At 33.3% G+C, this 16665-nt stretch overlaps 1 protein-coding gene across 1 annotated transcript; it reads right to left on the bottom strand.

The window, feature by feature from the left end:
- Positions 1-2151: 2151 nt before the first annotated feature.
- On the bottom strand, positions 2152-11598 carry LOC107005400 (BRCA1-associated RING domain protein 1-like). The gene is made up of 9 exons (XM_015203983.2): positions 11436-11598; positions 10910-11199; positions 10612-10712; positions 9247-9433; positions 9037-9146; positions 3981-4071; positions 3301-3466; positions 2845-2963; positions 2152-2688 (listed from the first exon to the last, which is right to left on the bottom strand). Exons 2-9 carry the CDS (start codon positions 11141-11143, stop codon positions 2347-2349), a joined length of 1350 nt encoding a protein of 449 aa, XP_015059469.1. The 5' UTR covers positions 11144-11199; positions 11436-11598; the 3' UTR covers positions 2152-2346.
- Between the last annotated feature and the right edge of the window lie 5067 nt (positions 11599-16665).

Genomic DNA, 16665 nt, shown 5'->3' on the forward strand with positions numbered 1-16665 from the left:
GTTGTTCTATCATTCGTTTCATGTCATTCAATTCTTAATTTATCAATTTCATATACCATGCAATTCTTAATTTATCAATTTCATATATATCTATGTTTAATTATGAAATATGGTACCAAGATTATTATTGTAATTAATATAGTGGTTAGTTAGTTGCAAAAAATGCAATGATATTAACTGTGATTAACTATAACATTTACTTTGACAAGGTTTGCACAAAAATAAATAACGGATAATTTTAGATAAATAAAATATATTATTTAGACTATTATTTATATGAAATTGTTTTAAATATTTTTCAATCAAATTTATACAAGGGCTCATTTCAATTACAGTCTTAATATATGATGATCTTCCTTTTGTTTGCTTTTTTTCGTTCAGTTCCTTCATTTTAATAAAAATGTCTAAGGTGAGTTGTCTAATAATCTTTTTGTCGATATTGTTTATTCTATTCATTCCATATCAGTTGTCTCAATTCTCTTTTACAAATTCTTTCAGAAATCATAAACAACAAGAATTATTTTATTAAATAAATTATTTAAAGTTAAAATAAAAAATCAATTAATTTTAATTTGATTTTACTAATGTTAAATATTTTGGGACAGTCATTTTAATAATGTTGATAACTAATAAAAATAGACAGAATATTTTTCTTCCTTTAATTTTGTTCATTCAACATATTTTAAATTTTAAAAAATCAAATAGTACTCTTTAATGAATTTCTTTAAATACATCCTAATTAGAAACATAAAAGTTATTATAAATTAAGAAAAAAGGTACTTCAAATTAAGAGGGCATTAACTATGGCAATCATAAATTTTCTATTTATTTTATTTAAATGTTAGAAGTGTTTAAATTCATATTATTTCCATATTTCCTGTCCTTGGTATTTCCCATAAGTTAATTTTGGCTTAGATGACATTTTAAGAAACTCAATTAGACATGACAAAGATAAAATTCTTTACGTATTTATGAATGTTTTTTATTTAGTTTTTCTTTAGTGGACATATTCATCTTAATATGCCAATTTCCTAAAATTTAATTGTGAATCGAGTTTCTTTTATATATTTTTTTTCCTCCCATTATCTTAGAAAGATTGTGCCTCTCATTTTTAATTGACGTTCGATAAAAAAAATAAAATATTCATTTAATGTTTGACGTTGTTACATTCATATAGTTAACTGGTTAATAAATAATTAAACGATAAAAGCATCAAAGTGTAAAGGTGGAGATTATTATTAAAACAATCGATGCTTAAATTATTTATGTTTGATATATGTATGGGTTATTAACTAACAACAATGTCTTGGTCTCAAATCATAATTTCTATGAATACAAAATTATATTTTAAATTTTTTGACAGAAGAATTTTGTAGTGAATCATTTTTAAAAAAGAGTTACTAACTATCGCGCAAAGTGTAACCAAATTTATTAGTGTACAAATTAAATATCCAAGTTCGTGTTAATATTTTTTAACCAAGGGAACCATTTCTCTGCTTTGAGTATGTAATAATTAAATACCCAACTTCATGTTTGTTAATATTTTTTAACCATTAAGAACCATTTAGCATAAGGCTATAAATGAAAATAAATTAAAATTTTGGCATAATCTTTTTTTCCTTCTTTTGAAAATGTCTTATCCTAAGTTTAGGGATGTCAAATGAGCATGTTAGATTAAAATTAAAAACAAGAAAATAGATTGAAATAAAAACTATGTTGGGTTATGACCCACCAAATTTTTTTGGGCTCCATGGACTAAAAATGAATTGTCATAAAATGGCAACAAAAATGGAAAATTTTTAAAATATCAATATTTTATCATTTAATAGGATCTCTTAACCGCATTTTCAATATTTATTAAAAGTGTCAAGGAGAAACATGCAGTGTTTCAATGAAAAAACTGTTGAACTATTATTGGATACCATTAGAGTATATAGATACTATCATAGTATATAAATACTACTAGAGTGTATATATACTATAATGATATTAAGGATGCAGAAGCAATGGTTCATTGTATAGAACAAGGAGACAGTCAGGTAAATAACTTGGACCGTGGGTTCATTCGGTATAAATATATTCAGAATAAATATATTGGGTTTAGTCCAATTTGAATAAATTGTTAGAACTTGAAACCAAGGTTGTAATATCTCTTTTTTAGTCCAATTTGAATAAATTGTCAAAACTTGAAACCAAGGTTGTAATATCTCTTTCACATTTATACACAAAATTTAGCATTTAAGATTCGACAATATTTCCCAGGTGCAGAAAATGTACAACTACTTTTGTTCTTCTGCCACAAGTGGAAGTATTTCAGTTGCACAAAAAACTTGTTGCGATCACTCATCAGCAGAAAGGTACCAATTTACATGCAGCAATAGATTCCAGAATCCAAGTATGCTGAACGGTCTGACAACCGATTTGCTCGGCTAGATCCTCAGCTTCTGCTAATCTTTGCTGCAAAATTCTGATTTTTTCTTCAAAGCAACCCCGCGATAGATCACAGTTATATACGACTAGAGAAGATGGCTGAGTTCCCTGTGCAGCATGATTCTGTTTCATCAACTGCTCCTCACTCTGAATGACAGTGCCTCCGGCCTTCTCGACTAGATCTAACAGGTCACTTTTGTAATCTGGCATAAAATCTCCAATAAAATAAAACTCGAAACCATCAAAAAGCTTTGGCCCCTGTAACATAAAGGGATAATTGGTTACTCGATACTAAAGCTTTTAATATGTGCCACCTCAGTTGAGAACCAGAAAAAAAAATCTTTAGCCATCAAGCTTAATCACAAGGAATATAATAAACTAGTTTCTCTAGCGCTGCAATAACCAGATACTTACATTAGTTGAGGCCATCAACCTTCCAGCTTTGGGGCCCCCAGAACGGCCATAATTGTCTAGACTTATTTCATAAAGTTCTTCATTTACTGGACCATTTGCTGCAACACAAGCTTTTACCCCTGCAAATAAACAAGTTCCATGGTAGGAGAATGGAATTAAAACAAATTAATCATCCGTCTTTTCATTAGACAACTAATTAACTATTGACCCAGGCCAAGCAAACTATTTCCAAAAAAATGTCCACGCATTCAAAGTGGCTATGGAGAAGTCACACATGTACCCAGGTATTTCCTTCCCTTCCCTCAACAACAAAACAACTTATTCTTATATCCCCAACACATTCTACTTTATTCCATTTCTTGATTCAATAGCGATTGAACGTTAACCCTCATTCCATGGAGAACCAAATGAAAAACCTCCCACAAACAATTTTATACAACAGGAAACAGTGCTTACAATCCATAGTTAGGATCCATTTTCCACTCAAAATCGCCATGAGAACTTTCATTGTTCTGGTGCATGCACCCTTTACATCAGTTGTTGCAACAACATGTGTGACATTTGGTTTCCAGAACTTGCACACAGTTGCACCACACATATCAGCAAATTTCACCAACATATACTGCAAAATGTCAAAAAACCAATACGATGGATTCATAATGTCTGAAATGCACCATTTTTGGCTAACAATTCCAAACAAAAAGAAGTTACAATTTGTTTTACTTCAAAGGCTTTCTCAAAATAAAAGGGCATTAAAGTAGGCTAAAGTAACAAATACCATACAAGTAAAAGCAAATAAATGTGAAGATACTAAAATAAGTGGATCTTTCATATATTGCTATTCCCAGGACATGCATCAATGATCAACCAGGACTAAGACATCAACTAACGTTGACAAACGTAGAGTTAAACCATCTATGCATGACCATCAAAAGTTGACTCCTCTAGTATACCAGAGAGCTGAAATAATCAAAGAAACAAAGGGTTTTTGACTGGAAACATGCCAATGGCAGTTCTCCATGTGACTTGTAACTGCATACATGATTGTAAGACTGGTCAAACACTCTTAAATAGATACAAGGGACATATGATAGAACTAGCAGAGGATATAGTCACTGCAGAAAAGATAAACCAACCTTATCTTCTGAGGATAGAGCAGACCCACAAAGAACCCATTCTTTTGGTCCATCTGATGATCTTGCCCAAAAAGTCAATTGCTCGGTGGTTCTGAATGCACAATGGTCAAAAAGGAAGAGTTATGGACTTGCTTATAGATGAGGACAATTACCCTCATATTCTAATGACTATACATATCACAATTGCCCTTTGATTTACATGAAAAAAAATGATGTGTTATAGTATACAAGCAAGTTTTGTTATGTATTTCATGAATTAATATAAAGCTCTTCAGCTAATAAACCCCGATATTATGTGGCTTCCTTCATGTAACGGAGCTTGATATCCAATATGTTCCAATAGATATGCTAGCTAACTTCTTGACAAGGATATTACTTCATTCAAAGTCTAGAAGAAAGAGAAAACAAAAACATTTTCCCAATTTTACACTAATGGATAAATCATAATGGACTACTCAATTTAAGTATTTAACTAGACTTCTAAAACCTAAACAGATACACGTCTCTTCTAGTGTGCATATGTATATGAAGATAGTCCTATTAGACATACTAATACCTTAACAAGCCTCTTCTCCACATGACAATCAAATGAGATACACTTGCTTATCAAGAGCATAGTGAAACCTAATTATACCATCAACTCGAGCAGTTCCTCTTACAGCTTCACTTAACAAATAGCAACATTGTGGATTCACTACATTTTTATGACAAGAGATACCAAAACCTTGTCATTCAATCAGGGTGGATGCAGGGTGAAGCTAGTATAGTGTTAACCAGTCTCTCCTTTTTTTTATTCCTTCAAAGACCAAATCTAAGTACTGTCGAGCAATTGCTTGAAAAAGCCTTCTATAAGGCGGGCTGCAGTGGGTTCCATAGTTCTCTATCTGAAGAGGTTGAGACAGTTAGTCATCTATTCCTAAAATGCAAGAATACTACACAACTGTGGAGGATTTTTGTTAGACTTGGGAGCATTAGCTGGGTCATGCCTAACAAATAACTCACTTGTTATATGGTTGGGAGGAAGCAGGAGTACGAGCAGCAGACAGGAGTACGAGCAGCAGACAGAGACAGATGGAGAATTGTCCCAACTTGTATTAGGTGGACAATATGGAAGGAAAGGAGTTCAAGATGTTCTGAAAGCAAAAACTGTGACCTACAGATGATCAAACTAAACTGTTTGACTTTTTTGATTCTGGTGCAAACAAATATACTTGAGGATACCGACTCAATTATAGACGGATCTTGTCAGGATTTTGAGTTAGTTTTTCTGTCTTTTGATATATATGCACATATGGTTTCAGTGTAACCCATGTACTGACTTGTCAATATACACAAATGTTACCTTCTCAAAAGAAAAGAAAAAATAGGTGGTCCAAGTAGATTTTCAAGGATAATGGCTTCCCAAATGGATAGAGTGTTCCCCTCTAATCAAAAGCCTTTTAGCAGAAAGAGAGTCTTCAGTAACACTGTCCAAACGAAGGGCTTCCTCTACCTTGAGTTCTGTTTGGAATTAGGCCTCCAGAATATCTTGTCTGAGGGAACTGACCTAAGCATAGCTCTCACTCTCAAATACAAATGTCAAGAAAGGAGTTCCCTTGATAAGTGGAAAAATGCTAAAAAAAAATTTGTTTCTCTTTGAAGGCTTTTGTCCTAATTATAGTATCAGTTCTCCCGCCAATACTTGTTTTTTAAATTAACCAAGAGCACATGCACTTCGTTGGCACTAAAAAAAGGTTATTCAATCCACTAGTGCAACTTAAGGTGCGCGGCCTCTTTTGACCAACTCTCAACTTCACATGCACCTACTCTTACTGGAAATCTCGTCTCTCGCAGGTCCAGTTCTGGTCTCTAACTAACTTACTTAATAGGCCAGGCAGAAGAGAGACATTCAAAAAACCTAATTTCCTGTATAAAGAGTCTGACTCAAAAGATACAAGTAGACTGAACTAAAAGAGATCTCACTTTTGACGATTGAAAAGTGGTGATGCTCTTTGATTGCGTTCGCTTGTTTGATCATTTATCTTCTAGTTGTCCCCTAAGTCCCTTTCCCCTATTGAATCTGAGTTTTGGATAGAGTCGATTACCTATCTTTCATTGTTTGAATGAGACTGTATGATGTCCTTTCATCGCAAATAGAATGCAACAAGAGAGAAAGCTTAGGAAATCTAGTATAAAAAGGAGACTATGGAGTATGGCCCCTATCCTTTCATTTTACGTTAGTTGCCATGCTCATTAGCCCTTAGGGCTAGACCTCAGCTCAGATAATCCTCGAATGCTACCGATCCTTTCACCAAACTCTTCAAAGAGGACACTGGCTTTCTATCTTTGAAGGGTTTACCAACAAACCAGAGGGTTAAGGCTCTCACCTTCTTTTCAAATCAAAGAAAGAAGAGTCTTTTTATTCGAGCCTTTACCCACTTTCCTTTGTGAGGAAAGTTTGTGCAAATGAATCAATAGTCAAAGTATAAGAAAGATGGCATAGAGCATAGAATGAGATTGATGTTTTGAATGCCCTGCTTACTAGGGTTGTAATAGAAGGATTTCTGGCAATTTCTGAAGAGGGAATCAGACTAGTGTGTCACTGTTTTAGAAGAGGAAGCATAGCTGGCCCGTTGAACCATGTTTGTCAACGGTAAAAGAAAACCCTAAAGTGAGGGACCTAGAGATAATATTTCTCAACTGTCGATGGACATGACAATCATGCCTTCTTGAAAAAGCCTTTTTCATTCCTTCTCCAAATAAATGAAAAGAAACTCTGGTGACATGGAAAGTGTGCTCGACACTCTCTTTCCTATTCCACTAAGCTAAGTGGTCTTTGTCTTTCTTGTTGGATGACTATTATGAAAAAAGATGACAACTACTCCATTCTTTGGTCAATTCATGTTGATGCTAGAAAAGTTATTCATGTCGCCCACCCTAAGGACACAACGAAGATTAACCACTATTTTGCTCAAACCATTGCTACCTAAGTTATATAGTTGACTGCGAGAAGGACGGTTCAAGCTATGGTTGCCCCATGGGATGCTCCCTTGAAACCATTGTCCAGTCAATGCGAGAAAGAGAGGTGATGTAAACATAAGAATGGAAGGTTTGCCAGTAAGCTGTCGGCCAAATATGGTTGCTCTTCTAGCTTTACCTATACGGCAAGGGAAAGATCAATAGAGAGGTGAGAAATTCACCACACAAACTATCTGATCAAGTTCTCTTTTTTTTCGATCACAGGCAACTGTTAAAGCCGTGCTTGATCATCACCTACATGCTCCGTTACAGCTTCGTTCATGTGTCAATCAATTGACACTGAAGCAAATAAGGAAGAGTTTTGATCACCGTGTGGGTGGTCTCAATCAGGGTTTCCATTCAGAAAAAGTTTCTCCTTTTTACAAGATATGTTGGACTCGAGTCTAGCGTCAGTCTGAAACAACATCTCTACCTCCACGATGTACTGGTAAGATTTGCGTACACTCTACCATCCCTAAACCCACTTGTGAGATTCCATTGGGTATGTTGTTGTTGAAACAATATTGAAGATGACAAAAAAAAAGGTACAAAATTATATTAAAAGTTAGAAAGAAAAATTATCTATGTTTACCAAAGATGTTTTAGAACGCTGAAATTAAACTCCTAAAATCTTCATATTAATAAAGAGAAAATAGTCATGCATACCCCGTCCCACAACCTATTAGCTAATGACCAACTACACATATACTTCATAGGGTCCTATTACCCCCTGGCCAACTTAAAATGTAATAAATAAATCCTTGAGTGTTAAGTTGGCACAGAGAATGCATTTCACTCTCTCAAAGAGAATGAGTTGCCTTTTTTCTTTTTCTTTTAGAATTTTTCTCCTTCTCTTTTTCCTTTTCTTTCTCTTTCTCGTTATTTACCTAAACAACTATATCTCCTCCACCATTATCATTGTTGAAGCTTCATACATGAATGTCTGGTATATAAAATTACCAGCAATTGATGCATTTATGAACATAATTCTTCAATAGACTTGTTTAGAACACATCTAATAAATCAAATCCATTTTTAAAAGGCATACCCTTTAATTTTCCTCTTTCTAAGCCATTGACTCAAGAGTAACAACAACAAAGAGAAGAAGCAAATGGGGTGGTTGTTTTTGAACTTATTAGAAGGAACTGAAATGGAAACAACTGCTACATGCAGAAGGTACTAGGTAGCCATAACTCACCATCATCCATATTTTTTGAAGAACCCACTAAGAATCAAAACCAATCTCATATTATAAATGTTCATGAATATTTTGGAGAGATAAGAATGACGGGTTTTTAAATTGATGTTACAAGTTGATTTTGCCTCTATTTGGAACTTGACAGGTGATGGCTCAGAGAAGACGGCAACAATTTTGTATGGATAAAGTAGTGCATTAGATTTGATTCTGATTTGTTAGACAAAGAATTTTTTTAGGTAAAACAAATGGTGTTTTATAGTAATTAGGGCTGAAATGATGATTTTGAAGAAGAAAGGAAGATGAAGGAGAAAAAAGAAAAAGATCAGCTGATGAAATACACGTGTCAAGCGTGTGTATTTCACCATAAAACACATGACTGATTATGACATTTTAGGGTGGAATCAATTTCACTTTGAAATGGTTCAAAAGGTACCCATGAATCATAGGTGTGTAGTTGGTATTGGCTAATAGGTTGGGAGGCAATTGACTATTTTCTCTATTAATAATAAAGTTTTTACAACAACCTCCAAGGTAATGTATTGCAAACAAATGCCGAACCTCTTGTTAACTAGAATTAATTCTTCTTTTTATAAATAATAATGTTATTTTGAAGTCAAAGTAGTAGAGTACATTATTTATATCTAGAAAACCAGTATAAAATATTGATGGTACTAGGAAGTTACACCAGTTTCAAAATTAACAAAACTTAAACCAAGGAGTTTAAGGCAGGTGGGTAGATTGAAGTAGTAGCACACAGATTTTAAAATTCATATGATGATGTTTTTATCATTCTCAACAACTACCAATAATTTAAGAGCCGATAGAAAACAAAATAGCAAGTGCCTTAATTACTCTTCTTACAGGGGAGAAGCCTTTGGATGCATTTCCCTCCTGATATGTTCTATAGACTTTGACTCCTCACTTGGAAATTTAACAGATATATGAACTGGGCACAGCATCACAAAGTTCTCCTGTAATTAAATATGTGAACTTTTAAGGGAAAATAAGAAGATGAAAACTTTACAATGCTCAATTTGATAAATATGTTAACTACTAGTTGTATTTACTTACCATATCCCATTGGCAATCCTGGATTTCAAATGCACAGGGCACATGATAACTCCTCCTGCAAGACGTCATGTAGCAGCCAAGTGCTGCGCCCTTCATGCCACAACTACTACACTTGAGTTTTGTAGCTCTTGCCAACTCGGTGTCCAAATTTTTTATAATTTCTCCTTCATAATATACTTGAGGTGTCCTGTAACCAATGAAATTAAGTTCCGAAAAGGTATCCAATCAAACCTAACTTACCTAAGTTTATTGACTAGCAAATAATTGTGGCGTTCACAAATAAAGCAGCACACCAAAGGATCAACGCAAATATGAAGTAATATAAGAATGAGATTATGCTTTAGCAGTGGAGATACAAGTCATGTAGTGAAACAGCCTATACGTGTTGCCTGATTAGCTCTATATGAGTTAAGCCGTATCTGGATTATTCAAATATGACTAAATTCACTAAAAACACAGTTTCATAAGCAAAACAGATTACGATGTTCGATTGTTACAACCAAAGGTTACTAAAGACATTTGGATTGTGTTCTTGGTGCATCTGCAGGGAGGAAACTCATGCTCATATGTTCTTTGATAGCTCTATTCCCAGCATATCTGGAAGACTCTACTACATTGTATGGGACTTAATAGGCAGATCGGATCATGGGAGGCTGAGGTAGGGTGGCTGTCAGTCAAGGTGAACAATAGAAGATCTATGAATGCTATCATGGGGTTTCTATTTGTAGCCACTGCTATCATCTCTGGTTAGATCGAAAAAGTTGAGATTCAGTCAGAAAGCACATGAAAGCAAAGCTATCATTAGAGTCATAGTTATACAGTTACATATAGTGGGTAAATGGACAAGCTGTTTAGATAGGCTTAGTTGTTTTCCTTGTTTGTAGACTTGGTTCTGTTTTGTTTAGCTGACCAACTAACCATAGTTTCCTCTTGGTTATTTTTGAGGATCTAACTCTAGTGTCCAATGAGCTAGTATGTGAATATTGACACTTCTATTAAATAAAAAGAATTCGTTAGACCAACAAAAGAAGGTTCCTTTTTTTCTCCAACTGCAATTGTCCATAACATCTATCCACAGCTAAATAATTTAAGCATAAAGATGAAGAGACATAATGCATTTAAAGTCCACTTGTTCCATCTCATCCTGTTATCCAACACCTACATAAAGAAATAAAGTGATTGCACAGGATTGAGCTGTCACTTAACTGCTACTTAAAGCTTCCCTTTATCAGTTGCGCAATAATCAAACATTATTATGTTTTTTGAAATGGCAAGTAATTATAAAACAAAAATATGTCTGGAATATCTAGCAAAGTGATTTTTTTTTAATGAAGAATATCAAGCAAAGTGATATAAACCACCTACCATTCAATGCACTTACTGTGCACACATATGACTTTGGAAAGAGAAGTAACATTACCCACAACTTCCCTTCCATTTGCAAAGTACAAAAAAGGTCCAGTTATCTGCAAGTATTTGACAAAAATGAAAAAGTTAGTATCAAGAATGGGCTACATATAGCAGAATATGTGCAGATAAACAAAGGAGTGGACCACAAAATAATTAGATAACTTTCCAAATGATAGCAGTGGAGTGAGTATTAAGAAAAGTATAAAGCAAGACAGCTGATAGCTTGAAGTTTCTCCTGTACTGATAAACTCACCTCTGTGGTCTTAGCAGAATAACAGAAAGCACAAAGACTTGCTTTCGGAGGATGTTGATCTATAACTGCTTTTGGCTGAACAACATTAGGAGATTCACATATTTTATACTCCAAATTGCAGTTGGAATCAGCAACAATTTCAGAACTAGGGCATCTTTGGAGAATATGATCATGACTTTCTAAGCTCATTTCGGACAAACCAGAGTTTAGTTTCTTTTGCTGCTTAATATCCATTTCATGAAATGTCTTAAACCCCCAACCATTTGTCAGTATCCTGTACTGACTATATTCTGGAAAAAGAGGATCAAATTTGTGTAAAGCGTCAAAAAAAAAAAAGAAGAAAATCATATAGGAGAGAATACTAACAAAAACTTTTGCATGTTCCATTTTTCAATCTAACAAACCAATTAAAACTTATTATAACCCAAGAATCACAAAATCATTAGTTAGCAAGCATGAAACTGATATTCCCCTTGATTCGTCCTACTTAACTGCTTCATTGTTTGAAAAATCGATGGTTTCTTACCTTTACTGATTGTCAAGGCAAAAAGTGAGGTTTTCTCTTGCTTCCAGATGATTTGAAGCTATAAAAATCTTGAACTGATAACGCCACAGAATATATGGATAAAAATTTTGGTGCTTATTTGGATTTCCAAGGGATAATCCATTGCCTACTAGTGTACGAAATGGGATTGTTACCAAAGAAAAATAAGTATTAGTTACTCCGTTTTAAAAACCATGTCTACTTTAATTTGAAACAAAGTTAAAGAAAACACTTTTTAATCTTGTCGTTCTAAATTAAGTTTATGTTAATGTAGCAATTTTTTTTATGTGATATTTAAACATGTCACATGAAAAGTTAAATTTAAAGTGTAGCCAAAAAAGAAAAATAGTCATTCTTTCCGAAACAGACTAAAAAGAAAATAGGGTTATTTTTTGAAACGGAAGAAATAGTATTTATATTTTTATTTATTTTATACCATATTAGAAGCATGAGTTCCAATGTGATATCAACCTGATTATTTTTAGGCATTATATCTCAAGAAAAAGATATGTTTGTCATTTTGTTTTTAACTTTGTACTATTATTTAAGGACGTGTCTTTTGTTTTTGTTGCCAACACAATTTATCAGTTACGGGCATTATTTCTGTCATTTCATAAATAAATGTATAAGCTTCTTCATCTTCTTTTCTGTCTTTGTTCAATTATACATGTTCTTTCCCATTTTGATTTCATCAAATTTGAGGTTAGCTACTCTTTCAATTTTAGGCAAATCTTTTTATTTTGTTCTTGTTATAAAATCAAGCACATAGCAATATAAGTATAAAGAGAAGAAGACAAGATATAGAGATGAAGAAGAGAACTTTTCTTCTTATTCAAGTGTATGTTACAATGATGAATGATATCTCTATTTATAGATAGAGAAATCAACCTAAAGGTCACCATGTTTAATGTCCAATTAATAGGTACATAGTCATCTACAAAGTTTCATGTCATCTTGGATATATAGAAACATGATAGGATAAGTTCATGAAGAAAGCAAATGGACAATCCACTATTCAATGGATTTATAACACTCCCCTTGGATGTCAATAGATATTGTGTGTAATGACCTGAAATTTCACTTTTTTGAAATTTTTACAAAATTATCATTTTATCCATCTCAGTAGTTGTCCCGAATTATTTTTGATTTGTTCGAAAAGTTGATTTGAGAATTTTACACTATTTGATAACTTCGATTATTTAGTTTGATGGTATTTATTAAATAATTAATTTTTATTAATGGGTGGTTCATGGGCAAATTTGTAATTTTATTTAATACCCTAGGTTTAACTCTTTTATTAAAATAAGTTATAGAAAATTTAGTAATTTTCGATCATAACATAAACAAGGGCCGCATGATACAAAATCGTCTGGGATAGCACGCGATCTTTCGTCTACAAGTAAAACTAATTCAAAGTTTCAATTTTTTTTTGTTTGATAAATGTTGTTAGTGGGGAGAAAATTAATAATAATTATTATTATTATATTATATAGTGGGTATGTATAGCCATTTGGCATTGTTGATCTGTTGCTATGCAACGTTATAAATATTTTTTAATATTATGGGTGGCCAATGAGGGACAGAAGTGATTATCTGCAATAGGCAGATTGCCACATATTTCTGGTGTTTAGCCATTGATTTTCTTGGTTAATGAACTTTGCTTTAATTTCAATTCTTTTTAATAGTTATCATATTAGGACTGTTTTGAAATATCGTTATATGAATTATATATTAATTATATTTTATTATATTAATATTATTAGATTTATGAACATTGGAGAAATTAAGGCTTAATCCTAGACTTGAAATTTAGTAAATATGAGTATTGACATTTTAATTGACATGAAGATTAAGACCTTGATTATGAATTTGGATAAATTTATGCGTTCGGCTAGCATACGGTGTTGTTATTTTAAAATCTTATCGTGATTTTATATTTGAATAGATTGCATTTATTTGGAAGTCTAATGAAAGGGGGAGACTGAAGTCCCGAGAGTGATTGTTCGACTATTGGAGGCAAGTGAATTTCTAAACTATTGCTAAGTGTATGAAATGTGTATTTCATTGTGGTATATGTTTAGGAGTAATGGGACTTGGTGATGGGTTGACTTGTCCACGTTGATTAATTCTAATGATAAAAAGGGGTGATAAAAGACATGTGATTATTTGTTTGTATGTGATGTGTTTAGAATGGTACGAGTACCGGTGTTATAATGAGAAAGTTTATTACTATAGAATGCGGATTGTAATCGAGAATGCCAAAGCATATGACATTTAACTGATATATTATTGATTTGATTATTATCTATGATTGTGTTCTTTACTAAACTCGTATAGTTGTGATAATTGAGGTAATTATATGTCACAACGACATTTGATTTATTGAGATTTTGCATCATCTTCTTTATTTGATATCATATTGTGCACATGCATTGACATGAGATGTGGTATGAGTAAAGGTCTAACACGTGTAAATCGTCCGTGTTGTGATCTGGTTATGATTATTTAGGCACGTGGAGATCGTCCGTGCGATAGAAAAGTTATGATTATGATTTGGGCACGTGGAGATCGTCCTGCAAAATTTGTTTAATTTATTATGGTGCGTTGAGATCGTCCGCACAGACACGTGGAGATCGTTGTGTCGGTATATGGACCTCGCGAGTCGCACATGGGTCATGAACTCTCGATGTATTCCCGAGGAGTATCATGTATATACGGTTGAGAGAGAAATTGGTATTCTGAGGCATATCACTTCATGGTGTCATATTGCATCGCATCCCATGACATTTTTCATTCTTGATGATTATGTGTCTTATTGATGGTTGGGAAGTACTTAATATCTGATTGCCTCTATTTAACAAACTTGATCTTGTGTGTTGATGATATTGAAAGTGTCTTTTTGTGAAAGTTGTGATTGTTGAATGTTGAGTTTGTAGTTGAGAATGTGTAAATTGTTAAAATGATTTTGATGAACTGGGTTCTATGAAAAATGTGAACTGTTAGGTTAGGTTTATTTTATGCAGGTTGTAGTTGTGGAGATTCGGTTGGTGTGTAAGGAGTACTCGTATTTTATCCCCTTAGCTTGAGTTTAGACGTTTACTTGTTGAGTACCGTGTGTTTTGGTACTCACCCCTTGCTGCTATAATTTTTTTTGTAGGTTACTACACCGAACTTTGTGATATTTTCTCTTCTCCTTGTCTGAGGCTTCTTGTGGAGAATTGTGAGGTAGCTGCTTGTTATCCCAGCATACCTTCTTACTCCTATTTATGATCTTGTTCTATTCTAGAAACAAGTTCATTTGAGACTAACGTTTCTTTCTAATCAATTGAATTACTTTAGAGGCTTGTACACGTGACAACCAGATTTTGGAGGTGTTTTGAATTGATTATGAAATTTCCGCATTTTATTGTAATGGTTGAGATTTAGGTTGACTTGTCTTGGTTGGATAAGACGAATGCCATCACGTCCATTTTTCGGTCGTGACAATGTGCCTCGTTAACACCTTACTAGAAAAAAAACAGTGGAAAAAAATTCTAGTGAAGGAAAAAGAGTACACATATCTTTTGATACGCATTATTTGTTGCCTCATTAAAAACTTTGCCAGGAAAATCCAGTGGGACAAAACCTCGGTCAAGGAAAAAAGAATGCAACGCGTATTATACTCCTCCTGATTAAAACATCAATTAATTTCTTGTGATGATGTCTCCAATCTTCACACATTGTGGTTGATATATTCTTTTTCAAAGAAAAATCACATTTGGTGTGTCATTTATCTCAACCAGACGCACTCTCGACTTGCTTCATGGAGGATTTTTATTTCTGCATAGCAACATTTGCTTCATTGATCATCATAATATTATTGTGCCTTCATATGCAAACAAATAGCGTGTTTGAGATCGTGCTTTATGCGGATCAGATAAATATTCTGCATCTGCGTAACCAATCAGCTCTGACTTGAATTCTTCAGAATAGAATGAACTCATATCTATGGTCCATCAAAGATATTCAAGTATATACATAACACCATTTCAGTGTCCTTTTGTTGGGGAGGAACCGAATCTTGCCAGTAAATTTACTACAAAATAGATGTCTGGTCTAGTATTGTTATCAAGATGCGTTAGTACCCTGATTGCATTAAGATATGGAATTTCATCACCAAGAAGCTCTTCATCCTTCTCTTGAGATCAAAATGAACCATCATTTATTTCAAATGATCTCATAATCATTGGGGTACTCAATGAATGTGAGTAATCCATTTAATATTGCATCAATTCTTTTCTGTGTATGTACACTATTAGACAAATATTTCAATTGTCAAATTATCAATCTGTAGGTCAAGGATACTTAGGGCCATTGTTTTTGTGCCCTTTTCTTCCTTGATTATTTCAATCTATATAAGGATCTTGAAGCTTTATTGGAAAAGTTTCCTTCAAATTTTTATATGCTTCAGAAACCTCGATTGCTTTAAAGATTTTCAAAAACATTCATTGTCTAGCTAGACATGACAATTATTCATTATATGCATTCAAGTTTTTCATCTGTTGCCAGATCAAAACAAACTTCATTGCATCCACCATAGGAGAAAACATCTCCAATAATGTCAGGAATTTTGCGACAAATTTTTATGCCCCAAGGCACAAGTTGTACTTAATATATTACGATTATACCATCGCATAATAATTTATTGTACCCTACTGACATTATACCTTGATTTATGGACTATCAGTCCAAAACGTCACTTTTACAAGTGAAACAAAAAATACTTGAATTATGCATTTTACTTGGTCAATCATTTATCTGTTCCACTCTATGACAAATTTGAATTCAAGACCCTCGTTATAATTTATATCATTGAGTGATACCACGTATCAAAGATTACGTCGACAGTTATTTGATATCGATTCCAACAAGACATAACTTATCAAGATCTCTTCATTTTTCATTATTTTCCAGGTACCTGAACCTTTTCCGAGGTTTTATGAAGTGTTATGTCAATGTGCTCTTTTATAGCACTTTACTCATTATCATGATAATATTGATCATTTGCTCCTCTGCTTCTTCAAGAAATTTTATATTTGGAACCGATTGATCTATTACGCTTTCGGCGTATCATAGACTCTGTCTTTCAAGGACTTTACATTTGAGCATTTGAAGCTAAATTATATCATAGGATCAGTATATTCATCTGGCAGTTGATTTGCAATATTATGCA

The sequence above is a fragment of the Solanum pennellii genome, chromosome 12, assembly GCF_001406875.1.
Source record: "Solanum pennellii chromosome 12, SPENNV200".
Lineage (NCBI taxonomy): Eukaryota > Viridiplantae > Streptophyta > Magnoliopsida > Solanales > Solanaceae > Solanum > Solanum pennellii.